General features: G+C 45.0%; 1 protein-coding gene across 3 annotated transcripts in view; it reads right to left on the bottom strand.

Annotated features, from left to right (window-relative positions):
- The window catches only part of trpm7 (transient receptor potential cation channel, subfamily M, member 7), a 35573-nt gene that overhangs the window by 9294 nt on the left and 5534 nt on the right, over positions 1–20745 (bottom strand). Inside the window, exons 1-24 of one of the 3 annotated variants that reach the window (XM_076757188.1) lie at positions 18951–19058; positions 17867–17946; positions 16750–16788; positions 15579–15786; positions 15033–15246; positions 13968–14092; positions 13708–13879; positions 12456–12630; positions 11285–11408; positions 10610–10682; positions 9264–9364; positions 8628–8762; positions 8486–8539; positions 8256–8396; positions 7932–8066; positions 7520–7797; positions 7198–7426; positions 6689–6844; positions 6227–6370; positions 2952–3080; positions 2569–2820; positions 1158–1332; positions 367–499; positions 75–253 (exon numbers count right to left, since the gene is read on the bottom strand). In XM_076757188.1, the coding sequence (XP_076613303.1) occupies positions 75–253; positions 367–499; positions 1158–1332; positions 2569–2820; positions 2952–3080; positions 6227–6370; positions 6689–6844; positions 7198–7426; positions 7520–7797; positions 7932–8066; positions 8256–8396; positions 8486–8539; positions 8628–8762; positions 9264–9364; positions 10610–10682; positions 11285–11408; positions 12456–12630; positions 13708–13879; positions 13968–14092; positions 15033–15246; positions 15579–15786; positions 16750–16788; positions 17867–17946; positions 18951–19001 (3502 nt within the window). In that variant the 5' untranslated portion in view covers positions 19002–19058. Of the gene's footprint in view, positions 1–74; positions 254–366; positions 500–1157; positions 1333–2568; positions 2821–2951; positions 3081–6226; positions 6371–6688; positions 6845–7197; positions 7427–7519; positions 7798–7931; positions 8067–8255; positions 8397–8485; positions 8540–8627; positions 8763–9263; positions 9365–10609; positions 10683–11284; positions 11409–12455; positions 12631–13707; positions 13880–13967; positions 14093–15032; positions 15247–15578; positions 15787–16749; positions 16789–17866; positions 17947–18950; positions 19078–20745 lie in introns of those variants that run through there. The other 2 variants (XM_076757197.1, XM_076757204.1) reach the window with 2 other exon arrangements.

Consider the following 20745-nt stretch of genomic DNA (forward strand, 5'->3'; position numbering starts at 1 on the left):
TGATTGATTTTCCTTCACTTAAACTGCAGGAGACATGAAGCTTCTGGTGAAAAATGAGGGCAGTGTGGTCGTACTTGGTCCGTAGGTGTTCTCCTTCTTCCTCTTTCTACACATACAGAAGAGGGAGTAGATATGGCAGAGGAGGATGAAGGGGGGTGGGAGGACAGGCTTCTCATGGTACGCCATAATAAAGTGGTAACGCTGGTACTTCCACACCAGATTAGAAATGGACTTCACTTGCAGATACACATTGCTGGAAAACAGAGTACAGAAATGACACTGAGGGTGAGGATGACGATGATGTTGGAGTGAAAACATTCTTCTGGAAACGCAGCTGGACTTATCAGTGAAATGTTGTGCACTCACTTGAAGAAGGCGATGAGGAGGTTGACCATTAGTATATACTGTACAAAGAGGTAGACTGCTTGTAGGAGAGGAGTCAGCCACACTCCTGCCGCACACAGGTGCTTCACCGAAGGGTCACTGTTATTGGCACACACTGTGAGGAAGAGGAGCCTTTTAAGATATGTATGCACGTACCACGTTGAGATATCCTTAAGATATATACCTTCAACACACCGGGGTCTTGTTCTGAGGCACAATCTGTCCTGCGCTGGTATCAAATCTGACTTTACCACATATGAACGCATACCAAGAGGAAAGAGAGCTGCCTTCAAACTACACTGAACTGTTTCAATACAAAAACTTGTTAAGATGTTTATTTTATGTACTCTCTGTGATGTTTCATGAAACAAATAGCCAACATATAGCTGACATACTTACTGCAAAGCTCTGTTTAATTAAAGGCCTGCTGTGTTGCAAAATGTATTGCAAATGCAACTTGTTCAGAGGATTTGTTTGAGCGTTGGTTCATGGTCACGATAACATTGATAAACCATGTGAGAAATTTCAAAGGTAAGTGAACCGTTGGGATGCCCTCTCTGGTTACGGGGTGCACCCCGAACAGGGCGGCGTTGGCTGCTTCTGTGGCAGTGATAGAGGCTGTGAGGGGGAGCGATGATTAGGCCGTCGTGGGTTTGATTTCCAGTGCTTGTTTGGAGTGACAATCAGCTTTCATGCTGTGGTAAGAAGCTAGTCAAAAGGAGTAAAAATGCTCTTACCCTCATAATCTCCCCTACCATCCTCATCGTCCTTACCATCGATTTCATAGGCATACACTTCCCCGTACATCATCCAGTATGGCTGGAAAACCACATCTTTGGCCAGCGTCCAGCTGGGCTCTTCATCTGGGTACAGGATGGCTTTCCTGGGTACGCCATAGCTCAGCAGGACTATAGCCATTATTACCACAATATAAAACATGTTGGCCACCTGAAAGAAATAAACACTGAAGGTATTGCTCCTGGAAATAATAACTGAATTACAGTAGTCCAGTAGTCTACTCTGGGGATCCGAAGTCAGCACTAACTAATGAATTTTGCTCAGAAAAAAAATTTAAATTTGTAGGGAAAAACAAAAACAAGACAACATTCTTCTGTTCTTGATTTGTTCTGCTGCTTGTTTCAAATCAAATGTTGACTGGAGCTGTAAAAAAATCTTAACGTCTGCATTGAAATCCCCAGAGCAGACACAGTAATGACGAAGGGTTTATGACTACTTTACAGCTATGAAGGTGTGAACGAGCCAAATCTAATCAAATCTAGTTTCACTTAAAGGTGGACTTTGATATTGTGGAAAATACGCTTAATTGCTGAGAACTGGATGAGAAGATGGAGACCACTCTAATATTGGTATACTAAATGAAAAGCTACAGCTAGCAGCCGATTAGCTTAGATTAGCATAAAGGCTGAAAACAGGGCAAACACCTAACTCACTAATCGACTTCAGGAAGTCAGTGACAGAAACAGTCCCAAATGTAACTTCTGTAAAACCACAAGTCACTTTTGCACTTTATGTGCGTATGTGTGTATAACGTGTTTTATTTTAGCCTCGGACAGAGCCAGATCTCCCCCTGCTTCCAGGCTTCATGCTAAAATATGCTAAGCCCAGCTAAGAAAAGCGAAGCTACAACAAGCTGATTGCCTGCTGCTTCTAGCTTCATATTTAGCTTAACTCTGCAAGAAAGCTTATGAGTGTATCTCAAAAATGATCAAATTACTCTTTTGACAAAATCAAATCAGCAATTTTTTCATGTGATCTTAACGTCATTTCATCCAATATTCTGTTGAAGGTGGGCGATCTCTCAAAGCTCGTGTAAATACTTGGACCAAACAATAGAAGGACTGGTCTGATCTAAAACTGATAGGGCTGCTCAGGATAATAGCGTAGGTTACTGTACCTGGTAACATCATATAGATGATTAAAGCTGTTTAAATTCAAATTGATTAAATAAAAACATCAATATCAAAATGAGCAAGTTGTGTATGCAAGAAAACACAGCAAGAACTCTCAAAGTATGTTCAGACTGTTAGCTAAACAGCTACAAAACAAGTGATCCTGGTTGTTTTACAGTGGTAGTACAGTGATCACTCATACACATTTTCACTGTGGATTTTATTTTCTCTGTAAATCTGAGAGCACCTTCACCTCACTCTCACAGGAACTCACCATCTTAGCGATCATCATCACGTACGGTCCAGCTTGCTGATTGACAGCTAGGATGTCCAGGAGTCGCACGTACCAGAAGATGATATTTAGACAATACACCGTCCTCCCGGGCACAAAGGCTTCTCCTCCACCAAACCTCAGGCCAAAGCCAATGAAGAAGGTCACGATGGCCAGAAAGTCAGACACATTGAAATAGTCACCAAACCACACCTTCACCTTCTGGCTTATTTTGCCGGCTTCAGACATAAACATCTGAAAGAAAAAAGCAGACGGTGGAGAGACAAAGAAAGTGAATTTGCAGTCTTTAGTGAAGTTAAAAGGACTACAAACAAAATGACAGAATAAGCCTGAACATATGTGTCTATCGGGTCTGTTCCACTTACCTCTCGAATTTTCTCAATGGCAGAGGTGAATATGTAGAGGATGACCACCCACTCTTGAGGAGAAGGCCAGTCAGGCATTTTCACCAGGACCACATACGAGTAGAACATCAAGAAGCCCAGGTAGAAGAGCTGAGACACAACAATAAGACTCATGAACATCTCCAAAAACGTGATCCAAAACACCTCAGATCAGTAAAGGATGCAGTTTTCTACCTGTGTGTCATAAACGTGGCCACTGCAGATTTACAGTGTGTAAGATATGTTGGACGTGGATGATAACTGGCTTGTGTAAACTCAAACAGTGGCAGAGAGGGGCTTCCTCTCTGAAATATTTTGAGACGAGGTCAGCTGAGGCCCTCTGAGGGGGCTGAACCTCATCACTGCACTTTGAATGGGAAACAAATAGTCTTGACGTCCACTCTGACTGCGGCCTCTGAGCCCTCAGAGCTCAGCTGGTGGTTTGCTGTGTGGATGAGGATCGCGTGTGAGAGAAGAGAAGCTTCAGCTTCTCCGTCTCCAGTGAAATTCACAGTTCCCGACAAAGTCGGCCCTCAGAAAGGAGGGGTGAGGGGGATTATATAAGAAATGGAGAGGGGAATTTTAAACCAGCTCGTCATTTAAAGCTGCAATGATCAGTGTTTTTATACTAACATTGAACTGTTTGCCGCTCTCGTCAACCACGGTGTGTTTATGGTAATAACGTTGAACATGGGAAACACTTTACCTGTCTCACGTCAGCCTGTTAGCATTGTGGATACATTAGCATTTAGCTCAAAGCATCACTGTGCTTGAGCCCCCAGAGCCCTCTCAGAGCCCCCAGCATGGTTGTAGACTACAGTTGTGTTTTTTATTAACTCATTAAGTAGATATTTAGACAAATGGCTTTCACACATAAATACTGTAAATCTATTTACATGTCAAATAAATAAGGGGAGAGACGCATCATCTCCCACAAGTTCTGTGATTTATTAGCTTTGTTTACCTTTCTTGTTCACCAAAAGTTTAGATTTGAACAAGGCCTACTTAAAACACCTTAAAGTATCTTAGTTCAAATGGAAACTCTTGTGTTTTTATCTTTTCCTGTAGGGAAACAAGCACAAGCCACATGATTGTCTCCCAGAGGTGCATGAACTCCCCTCTGAACCTCGCACAAAAGAGTTCTTTTCTGCTTGAAGCACGGGTCAACCATCCTGCAGGCTGTGGGAAAGTTTGAGAATGTCCATATAGGCTGCTAAGTTTTACACACACACACACACACACACACACACACACACACACACACACACACACACACACACACACACACACTCACACAGGTCCAGTTCAGTTCACACAATTTGGATTAGGTTTACGGTCTCAAAAACTGCTGAACCATGACATGAGAGGTGTGAACTGTTGGAAAATCAGCCCTTAACACTCCCATCTGATGGGTAAGTCATTGCTGAGTGCTGCATCGGTGTGCTGAGCGGATGGAAGCAGGTACAGCAGATGTAGATAAGCGTGTGCACAGGCTACATTACATATACCAGCAGTTTCAGTGATGGTATCAGCTCCAGTCAGTCTTGAACAGGCTGAAAAACAGCCCCGTCCCTGTGAATAAAACCCTCAAAGTCGACCCCCAGGCTCCTGAGAACCAGCCCCAGGCTTGTGTTTATATGTAAATAAACATCAGAGCGAGTGAGAGAAGACGAGTGATAATGCTGTGCATGAGCGTGAATGTGACAGTACAAATGTGTATTCGAGAAAATGCATTTAAATTCAGCTTTAACTGCTACCACTGCCGCTTTCCTGACACGTTCGTGGTCCTTAAATTAGTGTTAAGGTTAACTTACACAATTAAACATGAGGGCAAAGCGCATGCAGAAACTCAAGCTATTGATCTCAGATTCCTCCAGTGTGAAGGAAATCACTGGCCTCATTTCCCTCCTTTGAACACTGACAGGGTTTAATGGAGCGCATTACCAGTGGCTTTAATTTTGAGAAAAAGGGGACATGATGATGTACCAGATAGACAGGAATCACGCTGCTACACCAGTCTGGGAAAGCCTATAACAAAGTGCCGGAAAGGATTTGGCAACCTCCAGAACAAATACTTCTCACAAATGAGTGGTGTCTGAACTAGATGTTTGCTGTGGATTGGGAAATGTTGCACAATCGTGTTCCCTGAGCTCTCCTGTGGGCGGTGCTGTGGGAACACCAGTCCACCCATTCAGTGCTAAAATCCATAACGTGAGAGAGCTGCGTCTACAGTCTCCGTGCCTCGCTGCCTCCTGTGTGGGTGTCTGATAAGACGAGGTTGCACCTTGGCCCTTTCTCCTACTCGTGTGGCATCCATGGACTATTGATCACAGCCAGAGTCTGCGGGGTTTGTGTCAGACAGCAGTGGTGGAGAGAACCTGAAGCATCAGGCAAAGCTGATCTCGAGCACTAGAGAGCAACAGGAGCTAAGCTTGGTAATACAGTCCATTTTGCACATTTGCTTTTCTGCCACAACTGAAGATTAATTAAACTGATTAAGGACTGAAATGTCTGAGATGCAATTTTCACAACTGACATAAGAAATACACAGACTCACCCTGTTGTTCTCTGTCTTCATCGAGACTTTTGAGTTGCGTATAGTGAGCAGATGGAAATGGGTCAAGCAGAGGTGAAATTCAGTCCTGTATGTAACCACTGAACACCTATCAGGAAATCAAGTTTTATTTCTCTTCTTCCCTTGTTTTGTCTCTCATTACTACTCTCTCTCTCGTTCACTCCTGCTCTCCACTCATGGGAGCCCTCTGTCTTTATCGAGCCTTTTTAAAACTAGTTGGGAACCCGACAAAGTAACCGTCTAAACGTGTACATCTTGAAACTAGAATCACCCAGAGTTTCTTCATTTTGTGAACGCAGCCATGTTGCAGCCCCCGCCGGGTCTGCGTTTGACCAGGAAGTGACGTTTCGCACTGCCACCCCAACAGTTCCTGACCTCTCAGAAAGAAACTGAATGTAATATGTAGTTTCAAAGTCCCTGAACAGACTCATGGTGCTGTGGGAACGTTCCTGCCCTAAATGTAATAATCTTAATAACACATTTGTGTCTCTTCAGGATGCTTGGTTGGTTCAAAACAAAAACAAAAACAACCTGTGTTGAGCGACTGCTCCTGGGTAACAACATCCTCTCTTTGAAGATCCTTTTACCCAAAGTGCCACCCAGATAAACCACCATATAATAGACAGTTGTAGATGACCTTATGTGCTGTGTGCGTGCGAGCTCTCATCTGTAATCTCCATACCGTGTTGGACCAGAACTTGACAATGGGAGCGTGGTAGAAGGCATAAATCTTCCTGGTTAAGGGCAGCTTCCTGGAGCGAACGTGCGTCTCCGTGTCATTCTTGGTCTCCACGTGGTCGTGGGATCTGGCCTCCTTGAACACATCCTGGAGCGAGGTTAAGAAGGCCCAAATTGGACGGCAGAAATGAGAAGAGAGAGAATGTGAGTGAAAGAAAGCAAATACATCACAAGGGTTACAACAAACACAGAAAAGGAATTTTAGGTCAAAGAAGCGTTTATCAACACACTTTCTCTGTGAGCGTCTGTCTTTCTACTCTTCTTCTTCTTCCACGGCAGACATACAACCAGCTCACGGCTCATTAACCCTTCAACATCGCCTAAACTATGGACTGCTTCAAAGTGAGGAAGATACAAAGATCTTCAAAAGAAATAACAACTGCTTAAATGCCAAAATGAATCGAACCATTTGGATGTCTTCAGCTATGTTCTGGAAGTTGTGTTCACTGTCCTCCATGGTCATCTGGTGGTCGTCCTGACTCTGAGGGATGTGAGCCATCTCAGCCTTGGACTTGTACTCCAACAGAAGGATGGCGGGAGGCACCAAAATACTCAGAATCACCTAGAGACAAAAACACACTCATGTGGGTGGATGCTGCTACATTTGTTGAAAATGTTCTTTGAATTACACACAAACGAATGAATCCTAAAAGTGCTGTGTCCATGAATCATCCAGCTAACAGGCATTTTAGCCCCTCAGTGAGCACTGAACTGAGATTGGGATTAGATATGATGTTCAAAGCCCAGGATCACTGCACCTGTGGCAAAAGCTCCAACAAACTCGTGTTCAAGGCATTAAATCATTCCAGGACGGTTTTGTGTTAACCTGTACGCAGACAAAGCATGGACTCCAGCACTTACACTCCCCCAGCTTGTCGTTTGTTACCAAAAATAAAATCGAAATGGAACATGAACCTTGTACCAGGAGTTCTTGCGCATGTTCAGCCGCCCCATCCACATGTCTGACAGCAGCATCTGGGTGCAGGTGTGAGCCACGAAGGGCCGCAGGTGGGACGAGACGGCCAACTTCAAGCAGGTGGAGTTGCTCCAGTTCTTCAGCTCGTAGGTCAGCAGCTTCATGGCCATGGTCTCATCCTGCCTGAACGACTGCTCCAGCAGGTCCACTGCTAGCGTCCCAAACTCACTGAAACACACCAGCACAATGGATTCAGTTCACATCTTTTCGTTCACAGAGGAATGAAACTCACAGCCGTATCAAAGCCCCAGACAAGCTTACTTTGAGTACTCCTTGAGCTCCTCTGAGGTGTCGTCCACCACGTCGCTCTTCTTGGCCTCGTAGCCCATCGATCGGCAAAGCTTACAGGCCACCAGTGCCTTTGCCATGTTCTCCTCGCCGTGCTGCCAGAAGAACAGCGACATTTTCTGCCTCTTCATCAGCACAGCCCACACCAGCAGCTCATTGAAAGGGTAGGGAAACCGCCTCGTCTCTGGGTCGTCTATGTCCACGATCTCTTCTTTGCTCCTCTTCTTGTTCTGCTCGGTGGTGGACTCAAGCTAGGAGGAGAGGGAAGGTGGACACTTTCACTTCTCCTATTTTGCAGTGCTTCCCTAAATGCAGAGACTACATGACTTCTACCACTCGAGGTTTTCAGCAGCCTCGTTCGTCTCCCTGAACGGCAGGAGCTTACCTTCGGTTTGTACGGCTGTGCAGTTTTGATGAAGTGGTTGTGCCTCGTCTTCTCCTTCTTGTCGGCCTGCATGCTGAAAGACTCGTGGCTTTTCCTCAAATGGGAACCAGGACCTGCAGTGTGGCGCCCCGACCTCTGCACAACACATGAAAACATTTTCAGATTTGCTTGATTTACCTTCCGCTGACTTCTATTACGGTTCACAATCCACCCAATAACAGCTTGTTTTTATGCTACATCCACATGAAATGGCAGCTTTGAACTCCGGTGCACGGCACCACTTCAAATACAGTTAAGTTTCAAATATCAACAGTCTCAACTCACCCTACTGTTGCCATGGAGGTTGTTGTAAATGATTCGGAAGCGTTTCCTGGTGTAGTTGCACCTGTAAGTCCCACCCATCAGGTACTCAATAACCAGGCCAACGTCGATCAGAGTGATCTTATAGTTTGGAGGCAGATGACTCTGCAGGACGGCGCAGAAGCAAAAAGGTCAATGAGACTGAACAGACTGACATCAGCTGATAGAAAAGACATGAAGCGGACAGACTCTACCTGTTTAACGTCTCTAACCAGGTGGAGGAGAGTTGGGTTGTTGGTAGGTTGTTTCTACAACAGAAGACGATACAAAATGTTTTACGCTGTACATACAGCTCATCTTTCTCATTCCACGGCTGCTGCGCGTTCATAACCTCACCGTGTTGTAGAGCTCCTCCAGCCGACTGATCGTCAGGAAACGGTGCATGCTCACTCCGTTTTCTATGAGCAGCTTGACGAAGTCCACCCTGTCCATCACGAGGGCATCCAGCATCGCTTGCTCCAGAGAGCTCACCTACACACGCAAGCGAAGACAAACATGCTCTTATGAAGCAGATTTTTATAGCAAATCATTATTTAGAAAACAAACACAAGGAGGGAGAAAACCGAAATATGGGCAAATTAAAAAAGAACAAACAAAAAACAAACAAGAAACATAAATATTATACATCCTTTCATTCACACAGAAAGCCAGGATTCCCCAAGTTTTAAAATAAACATGAGCGCTGAGGGCAGCTCATGAAGACAACTGTAAGCGGGTTCACGTTACAGTCAAGACAAGCAGTTCCTGGCAGCCGGCCTGAGTCCAGTCCCCCGGCTCCTCAGGCTGCAGATTGTGGTCAGCAGAGATTCTGGAGTCATTATGGGCAAGTCCAAAGGTTTGGAGCCAATGCTGAGCAAAGCAAACATCCCCGGAAGCTGTGCCAAAAACACACACACACACACACACACACACACACACACACACACACACACACACACACACACACACGGACAAACAAACACGCAGACGTACCAGGAGCTGCTGTCCGTACACAAACACATGATTCTTGGCAATGTCTACGCGGTCCCAGGCCAGAGTCAGGACCAGCTGATCGAAGGGAGACGCGTTTGTGCCTGAAATACACAGGTACAGCCAAGAGTCAACACACACGCACACACAGATATGAATTTCCAGGCACGTAAAGCCTTATTAACTGTGTATTTCCCGTTAGCCAGCTAGCAGGATTAAAGGGGGTTAGTAGAGCAGCGCCAGGGCCGTAATACACTCAATTACACACTAATACAGCAACACAGCAGATTAGACTACAAAGTAAATCCCTCCTCAGTCTACTGCTCTCTTCCACAGTAATCTGCCTTATTGTCCTCCAGGAGCCATCTGAATGAAACGATCATAATCACAGTGCACAGAATTAATTGTGTGGATGTCACGTAAGAATCTGACTGGACTGAAATCAGTGACTGGACCCGAGCGGTCCTGTATCCTGCACTCCATTCATCTCTTTAAGAGAGTGACGGCATTTCCGGTGACTCAAACTTCAAACTTCCCATTTAATATGCAGCCTGCTAAATGAATTGAGTAATAATGGAAGAGAGAGCACTCAATAGTCTTTAAGAGGCTGGAGAGCTTTTGTAGCCCGAGGTCCTTCTGAGGATGAGTTACTGTTTCACCAAGAACACTGCGCCTTCGGCTGGCAAATATTTACTTGGGTGGACGTTTTCAGACACAGGCAGTTTGTCTTTTGAGCGTCTGAGACCGTTTCTCCAGACTATCGATCAGCTGCAGTCACTCACAAATTCCTTGCTTTTGTCTAAATAAAATGGAACAGGGGTGAACGACCGGCGCTGATTCGCTGCAGCTGCTCACACTCAGCACAGCACACCTCTCCCTCTTTCAGGTGAAACACTTTATCCACACTTGAGAAGGGGAATGTGTTCACACTGCAGTGAGTTAAAACAATCATACAGTGGGTGTTTCTCCTCCTTTTCTACAGCATCCTTGAAACAAAGTGCTCAGGTGAAAGTCGAACTTTTTCTCTTTCTCTACCAGCGGAGGTGAAGAGGAGTAAGACACGCAGCTCAGGGACTGACTGTGTTGGAATAAAGAGGCCTTGTGAACGCGAGCAACATGATCTCCTGAGGAACACAAAGAGGAGGGCACACAGGGGGGAACGCTTCTCAAAGCATATCTATATCAGAACGAAAACATGACCAAGTCCTGAAATCTTAATCTCCCAATGCCAACAACCTCAGCATATGAATAGACTGAATCAACTTTATGTGACTTTCACTCTCAGAGAAGCTGGTGGTGGTGGTGGGGTGGGGGGTGGGGGGGGGTTCAAAGAGAAGTCATCTACTAACCTTTGAGCAAAGCCCTCAGAATGGCTACGTCAATGTCCTGGTGCTCCTCGGAGCTGATGTGAAACACAGTGATCTGTTTTCCGAGAAACAAGATAGCATTTATTAACATGTTCCCACAGACATTCTCCAGATGTTTCTGACACGTGATATATCAATCTGTGAAAGCAAACAGGGCGACCATCAGCTGACGTCGCCGATGTGTCGGTGAGAGACCATTTCCAGGCTTACAGCTTGGAATTCAAGCACTTTCAAGGCACCTTTACACCCACAGCAATCAATGTACAGTCTGTTGATGGGTGTGTGTGTGTGTGTGTGTGTGTGTGTGTGTGTGTGTGTGTGTAGAGGAAACGTCAGATTATGATGAAAAGCAGGCTTTTTCCAAAGAGTATATTCAAATTCAGGCATATTCCCAACCTTGAAAACATGGTGGTTAAAATGACCCATTTTCCATGTTTTCAAGACTTCGTTGGGTGAAACCTGCTCTGTGCTCTTTTACTCCTGCTGAGGCTTTTGTGTTTGTGTTTTCAGGAAGTTTATTAAATGACTCTGACCTCTGCGAGATTACTTCACCGGCGCGCTCACGGCCATTGAAATGGAAATTAAAAACCTCCACATGAACGATAAGCAGTGTGTGAAAAGGGTTAAAATATGCGACGAAAACATTCACGAACGCACCAATTCTTTGCTCTTCATGCACTCCATCAGAGTCTGAAAGAGGTGGATGGCATCGCTCTGGCTGAAGTTGAAGGTTTTCTTGATGGTTGCGATGATGTCAGTCTCCACGCCATCAGGAAGGCCGCTGTGGAGGAATTACAGTATAACATGGTCTCAGTCGTGCTGCTCAAACCCACACAGCTATAAAACACTCAAAGTACAGGTTTGATTCCAGCACACGTCCTGTCTAACAATCCCTCAACAACACCAGGCAGCCGTACAATCACCCGCTGCCTTAAATGCTTCATTTGTTCAATTATGTAATTTTCGGTCCTATTTTTACTTTTAGATTCCATCTCCCTTTCCTGTTCACTAACCTTCAAAAGCAAAAACAAACCCCGTCTTTACCCCTCTGCTCTGGATCTGTGCATGTTTCCTGTAACAAAGGCCAACCTTTTGACGCCAGCGTGCTCACAGCTGGATTGGAAAGTCCTGGTCTGATGGAGCTGCTATTCACTGTCAAGTTAGCCGGGATTGCTAAAGTTTTTGCATGTGAGCTAACGGGAGGAACAAAGGAGAAAGGTCCGCACGTCGTTCAGCTCCAAACAAACACTTGTATTCACTTTAAGACGCGAGATTTCAATCACGGTCTTTCTCAGGCCGGAGGACCAGATGAAGATGGCTCTCATCTATTTCTGTCTATTACTGTCCCAGAAGGATTTCTAACAGCCCAACCGCAGCCGAGTCGTTATAAAAAAAAAAAAAAAAAGGAGCCACCAACGACGCTGTCATCAAAGGAACTAAAACAAAAAACAAAAAACAGGAGCATCACTGTCTCCAGCACGACGAATGATTCCTCACGAACAGCATCAGGCTGACATTTGGTTTTCAAAGCTTTGAACTTTAACATATATTCAGTAAAACACTTGCTGAAACCTTGATATGACACATCTTTAGAATACTCAGTGTTCTCTGCTGAACTGTTAGCATCTCTGCTTAATTAATTATTTTACTGCTTCTCCTTTTGCACTTGTTCCACTCAAACAAATCAACACTTATCACACATCAGCAGTATTTGTTGGGCTCACCCACCACAGACGTCACCATCTTTCCCTCACCCACCCGTCCTCTGCCTTTGTGCGCTTGTGAGTGTGTGTGTGTGTGTGTGTGTGTGTGTGTGTGTGTGTCCTACCCTCCCTCCTCGGTCTGCTTGTGGACGTAGGCCAGTATGTCAGCAGCGCGGCCGGTCCCCTCGCACACCACCACTGGGACAGGAGGGCTTTCCTGAAGGTACTCCAGCACAGTCAGGATCACATTGGGGCCCCCCTCGAAGATCAGGGCCACGACAGGAACGCCCTGACCGATTCCTACGAGGAAGAAGAGTGTGCTCATAGCTTAGCTTCATTTTCCTTTATTCAGCTCCAGTGTCTTTCACATAACACAGCTTCACCCCAGTGACAGTTTGTGAGGTGGAGAAGATAACGGCCAGCTCGCTGTTATCACCTCGGCTCCACCAGGCAAAGACAAACTGGCTTCATAACAATTACACCTTTTAGTCCTATGTGAATGATAATTCACTACTATCATGTCTGACATTGGGAGTTCATGCTGTGAGCAGCCAAATCACCATTCAACCACCTTTTTTTTCTTTTGCAATTGGTTTCACTTCCTGAGCCTGACTTCCTGAAGTAAATTCAACTGCAACTCACATGGTACTTCACTGGTGAAAGAGCCATACGAAACATCATTTAAACTTCTTTAATACGCCCCAATATTCAACAATGGGTTGTTACCACAAAACCTAACGTACGACTTTCACACATTTTAGGCTGTGAGTCTTATGACCTCATTAATAAAGTGAAGGATTTATCTGCTGTATTCATCAACTCTTACTCCCACACAAGTCAGAATACGCTCGAAGCTTATCTGTGCAGACAGGATTCTGCTGATCGGATCTGACTCTTAACAGCTGCTCTTCTGAGTCATCTCAAACTTGAGTTAAGGTTAACGTACTTGAGTTAACGTGCTTTCTAAACTACAATTACAATTAGTCATTTGGCAGACACTTTAAATAAAATAAAACAGGCAGATCATTTGTTTCTCCAGGACAAAAGTCACATGACTCTGCACTTTGATCTGCAACTCCTGTATGAAAGTACAAAATTAAGCTGTTATTATTCTTACTATTATTATTATCTGATAATGAAGAAAGCAGAACACAGACTTGAAGTTTGGTCTGTCTTGTCAGAAGGGGGTGCTCTATTAGCTTGGACTGGAGGCATGCATTCAACAGAGTGTGGAGGTCCAGCTTTAAAGGCCCAACAGCAAATTGACAATGAGCATAAGACAAGAAGAAGATTCATCGGGACAAAAATAAACTCGCTCATGAGATTTTGGATTTCAGTCATTTAAGGCAAACTGTTGAAGTGTCTGCTGTCACTCACGTGCATGTATTCTTTGGAGGTTGATGTGCTTCTCCAGGTCCCGCCGCAGATTGACCTCAGCACCGTACTTGCCCACCGTCCCGTCATCCACCAGGAGGAAATGGGAGTGCAGATTGTTGAGAACGTTCAGTTTGCTGAGAGGGTTCAGCAGCGTCTGATATGGAGCGATGATCTAAAGCGTGGATGTGAGAAGGCAGTGAAGAAGAGAGCGAAGCGTACAATCCAAACTGACATCGACAACAACTTGAGCTGCGTCTTACGTCTCTGCCGATGAGGTCGTTCCTGTTTTCGATGACTCCCCAGGGTGCGATCCCGATAGTGCAAATTTTCTTTGATGATCTTGAGCAGTGCTCTTTGAGAGCGTCTCCCACATGCTTCGCCACACCTTCGAGGAGGATGCATTAAACAATCAATAAACTTTCACTATTTCTTGGACCGGAATGTAATTAAATAGTAAAACAGGCCTCTGAACATGTTTATTTTGGAACAAATCAGTGACCAGTAACTGTGTGCTGGATACTGCAGATATTATTAGCCATGCATGTGAAAAGAAAGAGCCAAGACACCTGAAGCTTCTGTATCCAAAATGCTGCAAAAATGGGGCAATGCCACATCAAGTACATTAGTCCAGGGGTTGTTTGTGAACCACAGTCCTCAGCTAATGGATCTCATGGATTCAGCAGTAATTTGTGAGCCAGGAGACCATCCCAACTGGCCAGGGTGCCAGAGAGGCATTAAAAGTAATCACTGGTCTGGGTAATTGACCCTGTGAGTAATGATTTAAACACTATGATCAGACCACACCATCTTAACGCCGCGCTGTGGCTGCAGACACACCTCGGCCACGACACACAGCCAAATGACACGCTTAGAGCCCAGTATTAGAACTTCTGCCTCATCAGCGCATCACACTGATGGTGGCTGTGTGTTTGTGCAGCTCTGTCTATAATGTAAGTGGGAGTGAGTGTTCATTTAGGGACGCTGAGAGGGAGCAGGGGTGGAAAGTAATTAGTTATTAGCTGCCATATCTATTCAATAACAATACAGCCAGAGAGCGTTTTAACATCCACAGGTCTGCTGTGATATTCTATTATTTTCCACATTGTAACATGCATTCTTTTCTTGTTTGCTTCTTACTTCTCAGTTCAAACAGTGACAAAAGAGTTTCATTGATGCAAAGCACCTTAAACCAGTCTGAGATAACTCCTCGCCCACAGAGCCACAGCGCTGACAATGTCAGGCCTGCAGCGTCTAGCCAATCTGTGCTGCCTGCAGGCAAAGGCAGTCCATGCCCAAATCTGACTAAGCTACTCATGACGACATACCTGTGTTGACCCCTCCGGTGAGAATCCAGGCCCCGGTGGTGACTGCAGCTTTGATGAGGCCCTTGCCCACCACCTGCTTGATGCGTGGGTGCAGCTCAAAGTTCTGAACTCCTCCATGGACAGAGATGAGGATCTTAGGAAGCTCCATGTGCCACTCCTTCAGCATCAGCCGCAGGATGCTCTCTGGCCGCGTGTCGTAGGACAAACGCACATACTGCCCACGATTGCACGGACACAAGAGAAGCACGTTCACGAAGACACACAAAGCAGGGAGAGCAGCATAAGCTCACATTGGAAAGGCAGACACCAGCAAACGTTTGTTGTTTTTGTTTGAAGAATCAGTTCAATTACTGGTAGATTATAAAAAGAGCTATCAAAGACCTTTCTGTCACTTGATCGGCTCATAATCAACATTTCATAAAGTGTACGCTGAGGAAAACATAAGATACTTCAAATTGACTGTGTCAGGCTGTTTAACACTTATCAAGGCTCATTGTTTTTCCGTGAACTACATGCCCTCCAGCACAGAACAACGTGCCCTCCTACCTTGGCTCTGTACGAGTGAGACCCTCCCTGGAAGTTGATGACACCATAGGCGTCACAGGGGCTCGCCTCTGTGTGTTTTTCCACCGACCACTCCTCCACGGCGGGCATGGACAGGCTGGGGTTTTCACCCAGCTTCATGTCCGAGTACTTCGTGGCCAAGCTGGCTGTGAAGCCAACATGCTGCCGCACCAGCCGCCCGCAGCAGCACCTTGAGGTTATGAGATTATACTGAATGTTAACAATAGGACATTTAAACGATGCATTCAGGAGCAGGGAATAATATGGTACAACGGACAAGAACCAATGCCACATGTCATGAATGTCAGCAAAACCACAACCTGATCATGAGCTGCAGGAGCACAGGTTACTTTAGAAAACCAAAAAAACCTGTTCATGGCAGCACAACCACCCTGCAGTGTTTGCCTACTGTGTGGAAGCCAGTCCTGAACGCTCCTCGATCAGAGTTTAGGCTCATGCTAGCAGCTCTGTCCTGCTCAATATTGGATTTGGGGAAGTTTACACTCGACTACCTCAAGCCCTTTCTCTTGAAACATGAAAAGTAAAATGTATGACTTGAAAACACAACAACAATAAAATGTACACGTGTGTCTTCTCTGCAAGTGAAGCAGCAAAACAGGGATGAGTTTGAAAGAAAACAAAACATCAGACGTTACATTTCTCCTCGTCAAACTTATCATACTAGGACTAAATAGCTGCACAAGGATATCAGGATATCTTTATCACATTAGCTCCAGTCTTAACTTGAATACTCACATCAGTATTTCAACATGAAAATACAGAGTTTCATCCTCATAACAAGTCTTAGAAACAGAAATAAAAAATCAAACTTGATGACAAGCTCTGACAGACTTTATGTAGGCGAGCATCACTTTTAATGTGCCTCATCAATGTGTTATTACTACAATTAATGACCACCCGAAACATTTTCGTTTCTTCACCTCCTTTGATAACCTTCGGCGAGCATGTGCATCCTGACACACAAAGGCTGGAAGTTAATTGTTTCCTGAGGCGGGCTGCTGCTCAGTGGCATTACACTGTACAAGAATTTGCCTTCAGGCTTTTTCTGGTGTGAAGTAACCGGTTAGCCCTCTCAGGCTAATCCTGTCAGGTAACAAAGAACTGGTGAAACAAAGAGCAGACAAATACTTACCGGACCAGCTGTTGGCAAATCTGGCATCCTGGAAGGCATCTGGAGGGAATTTCACAGCAACATGATTAATCACTGATTAAGGTCTCAATTAATGAAGACCTCTTAAATGTGGAGTACATTTACAAAGATACAAAGACAGTCTGCTCTGATCTGTTGCTGCTGGAAGGAAGTTCTCAGCAGACACTGGAGGACATTTAGGAAGGTTATCTGCCAGCTGGGCAGGCAGCCTGGTTTGATTGGCCTTTAACCAAGGAGCCATTGTGAAACCTGCCAAGGGGGCTCTGACTCTGATGGCAGTCACATGCAGGCCTTTGGCCCACGTAACGGTGGCTAACATGTTCACTAACACCTCCGAATCATCTTTGAGTAACAGCACGTAGTTCAGTTAGTGGAGGAGAGGCGGTGGCAAATAATTGATGTAAAAGAAAACACGGGGGGAAAAAGAGTAACCCAGTGTCACTGTGAGCTCACAAGGAAAAAGGAAGGAATGCACCCTCTGAAACTAAAAACAACACTCAGTGGAAGTGGTCACGCTGTAAACACGTGTGACTGTGGGAAACCACCTAGAATCAAATAACCAAGAATTTTACTCACAAACTGTTTGTTTTCTGACTATTTCTTTAGAACTGGATGACTCTTACACCAGCTGCTGGCCCTTTGACCAGAGCTGCTTCGTGTGTGTGCTTGTCCTGCAGACATGGCACACTGTGAGTGAGCGGCCTGCATGCAAAGCCCAGTTTAACACGGCTTTGTAAGATTCCAGCAAGTCTGCACAAAACATGCCTACATTTGACATCCCATAAGTTCTCCACAAACACACACAGACGATCTTTTTCCCCCTGTTAAAACAACACACAGGGAAATAAATCCAGACATCCTACGAGAAGAGGCAGACTGATAAGAAATTAATAAAGAATCTCATCTTTAAGACCGATCACTGGCCTCCCCTCTCACTTAAGACTGTAATCACAGTGACAGACATAAACATTAAAATTATGTAGAAACAAACTCATTTACTCCTTGGAGAGTGGTGATTAGGGTTTGGGCCTACTTTAACACACACCATGCAATTACAGCGTTTCCATGGCTATCACAAGGCGCGCTGCAGAACACATACCTGTGGGGGTCCTTTGACACTGGAAGTATGTACACACATTCCCTCTTGGTGAAAGTGCTTTCTATCCAGGGTTTCTGGGACTGTGAACAAAGACAAACAGTTGCGTATTGTGAGCGGCGCACAGCAGCTGATGATGCTTGTGTTTGTATTTACAGCTGTGTTATGTTTGCATTTAATCATTCCGGGCTGCGAAGCAAATTGTTCCCCGAGGAGTGCTCCTCTGCGCAGTAATTGAGTGCTTGTACAAACAGCGCGGCTCACATTATATCCTTTGCAGGTTGACAAAGATGAGGAAAGCAAGTTAAAAGAACACGGGGAGAAATCAGAAGTGGTAATTTGTCCGTTTTACTTCAGTTAAACCAATTTTCTCCGAAAATCATAAACTCCAAACATCCTGAAAGGGAGCTTGTAAGCCTTAATCCAGGATTTAGAAAATAAAAGGGCTTAGAAGGTTTAATAAATGAAAAAAAAAAAAAAAACGAGAGAAAAATTGAACTTTCTAAAATGAGGACGACTACAGTTCAGGGTGCACTTTAGCTCCAGTCTGCCAGCGTTCTCATCCTGTATCACTGTCCTTTTAAAGGCAGGATTTATGCCAGAGGAATTTTCAATTAATGCTTCGTGCCTTATTGTTCCTCCAGCGCGGCTCAGAGGGACCATGAGCGATTAGCAGCATTAATCCCTCCCAGCACAAAGAGGGGAAACCTGCAAACACCGTCACCTGCTTTGCACCAAAGCGTTTCAACTATTCCTGAAATTCAAGCAAAAGCATTGCAACAAGCGGGGAGCGAAATGCTGACATGAAGCAGGCAGTTACCAGCAGGTTGTTTTCTGCTGCAGCGAGCTGCAAACGATCCTCACTAGTTAACCTTTTCATGGAGGTAAACATAGACAGCACAGAAACAGAAGAGGCTTAGGATAATGCCAAATTTTCCATTAAATTATCTGTCCCTGAAGGCAGCCATCTCTGGTGCCAAGAGCCCCATCCATAGTGCAACATGGTTGTAAATGGCGGTTTTACAGAAACATCTTAAACTGGTCACGCCGCCGCTTGACCGGTGACACCGAGCCACTGAGCATGTACCTGGATGTCCTCCTCTTCATCTCTGTGTTTAAGGGCTTTGTACAGGAACATACCAAGGCTCCTTCATGCATCTCCTGGACAAACCACAGTCACCACAGCCTCCCCTGAGCACCGGATCATCAGCAACGAATCACGACGCTTCTCGCGGGCTCCGTCTCTCGCAAGGTCTGAACGCAATTTCCATCCAGGTCTCAAAGTCTACAGCGATGCTGTTACCATACAAATCCGGCCCGAGTTAAAAGCTGAGTGATCAGTGAGAGGTTGCAGCCTCCAAACTCCATCCACTGTTAATCTGTAAGAAGCCACTCAGGGGGCAGATGAATGTGTCTGAGACCAACTAGATATTATACTTAGGCTGGGGAGAAAGAGACGAGGGAGGCGGGGGTGTGGGAGAAGATTAGTGGATGGGCAGCGGCCTCAATGATATACAGGATACCTAGCTGTCTACTGAAGACACACCACCAACTGTGATTCATGCAGCACACACAAAACCTCTCCCAACAACTGAGGCGCTTCAAGAGGCCTCATCTCCAAGAGAGCAGCATTAAGAAGCTCAATGCAGACTGAACTGAGGGCAGCAAACTACGGCTAACCCTGAGCGCTAATGTAATATATTTATCATGTATTTACTTTAGCCAGTAGTGCTGATGTTTATATCACATTAGATGTCCCCGATGGAAAAATACATCTCAGGTGTCAGAAAGGTCGATTTTAAAGTTTATACCTACCGCTATTTACTGTTTTTTGTCTCAATGAATTTCCATTTTGCTCTCACGCTGTTGATTTTGCATCTATCCAGTCAAGCAGTTGACGTGTGCAGATTTAAATGTGTTGTGACCTGGCTGATGCTCTGATACGTGTGCTGGGTTTTGTCGGTGTGAATTATTGTCCTGACAGAGGGAATTGTTATTCCTTTAGATATGAATTTCTGTTTCTGCTGAACGTTGCCCTGAACTCTTAACCACAGTGTAAAGACAACCCTTCAATTTAGTTGTCTTATATTATCAAAACCATTTATTTAGAGGTTAAAACAAAAATGAGTGCTCCTGGAAGGTAAGAGAATGATCGCTAAATTTACCAAAAACAGAAAAACAAAACTCAAAGAAGTTCTGAAAAAAATTACACAGAAAAGTAAAATCTTTGAAAAAAATGCTGCCCTTCTTAATAATATTTTATGCTGATGTAATTTGTTATTGAAAGTTCGATGAAAGGACCACGCTCACCTTTGTCCCTGTCATATGAAGCTAGAGTCAGCTTAGCATAAAGACTAGACACAGCTAGCATGGCTCTGTCCAAAGGTAACACAGTGCACCGGCCTGCACCTGTAAAACTCTATGACCTTTCCACAGAGCTAGGCTAGCTCTGACTTCATGGTAAGCTAACGTCTCCTGGCTCCAGCATGCACGTCTATGCATTCATGTTCAACAGACAACCAACATGAGAGACGTATTAATCTTCATCTCTATGCAAGAAAGACAAAAAAGTCAAACTGTTCCTTTATGTTTCTGTATTTGAAAGCAACATTAAGACAAAAGCAATGCGTGTGTGACAATGCACGACCTGCTGGACTAGGGACACACGTGAGACACGCCCTGAGGACATAAAGGAGGTCTCAGCGCTGCGCTGAGGTGTCGTCCCGATCCAACGCGATCTAACAAAGTGTTAATGAAGCAGATAGAGGCGGGCTGTGCCCCGCTAACCTGTAACCATGGCACCTGAGAATGTCAGGCAACAAAAGACTTGAGCTCTTTCGAGCCCCCGTGCCAAAAACCAACACACACACACACTCCCACTT

This window comes from Chaetodon auriga, chromosome 1 (genome assembly GCF_051107435.1).
Source record: "Chaetodon auriga isolate fChaAug3 chromosome 1, fChaAug3.hap1, whole genome shotgun sequence".
Classification (NCBI taxonomy): Eukaryota; Metazoa; Chordata; class Actinopteri; order Chaetodontiformes; family Chaetodontidae; genus Chaetodon; species Chaetodon auriga.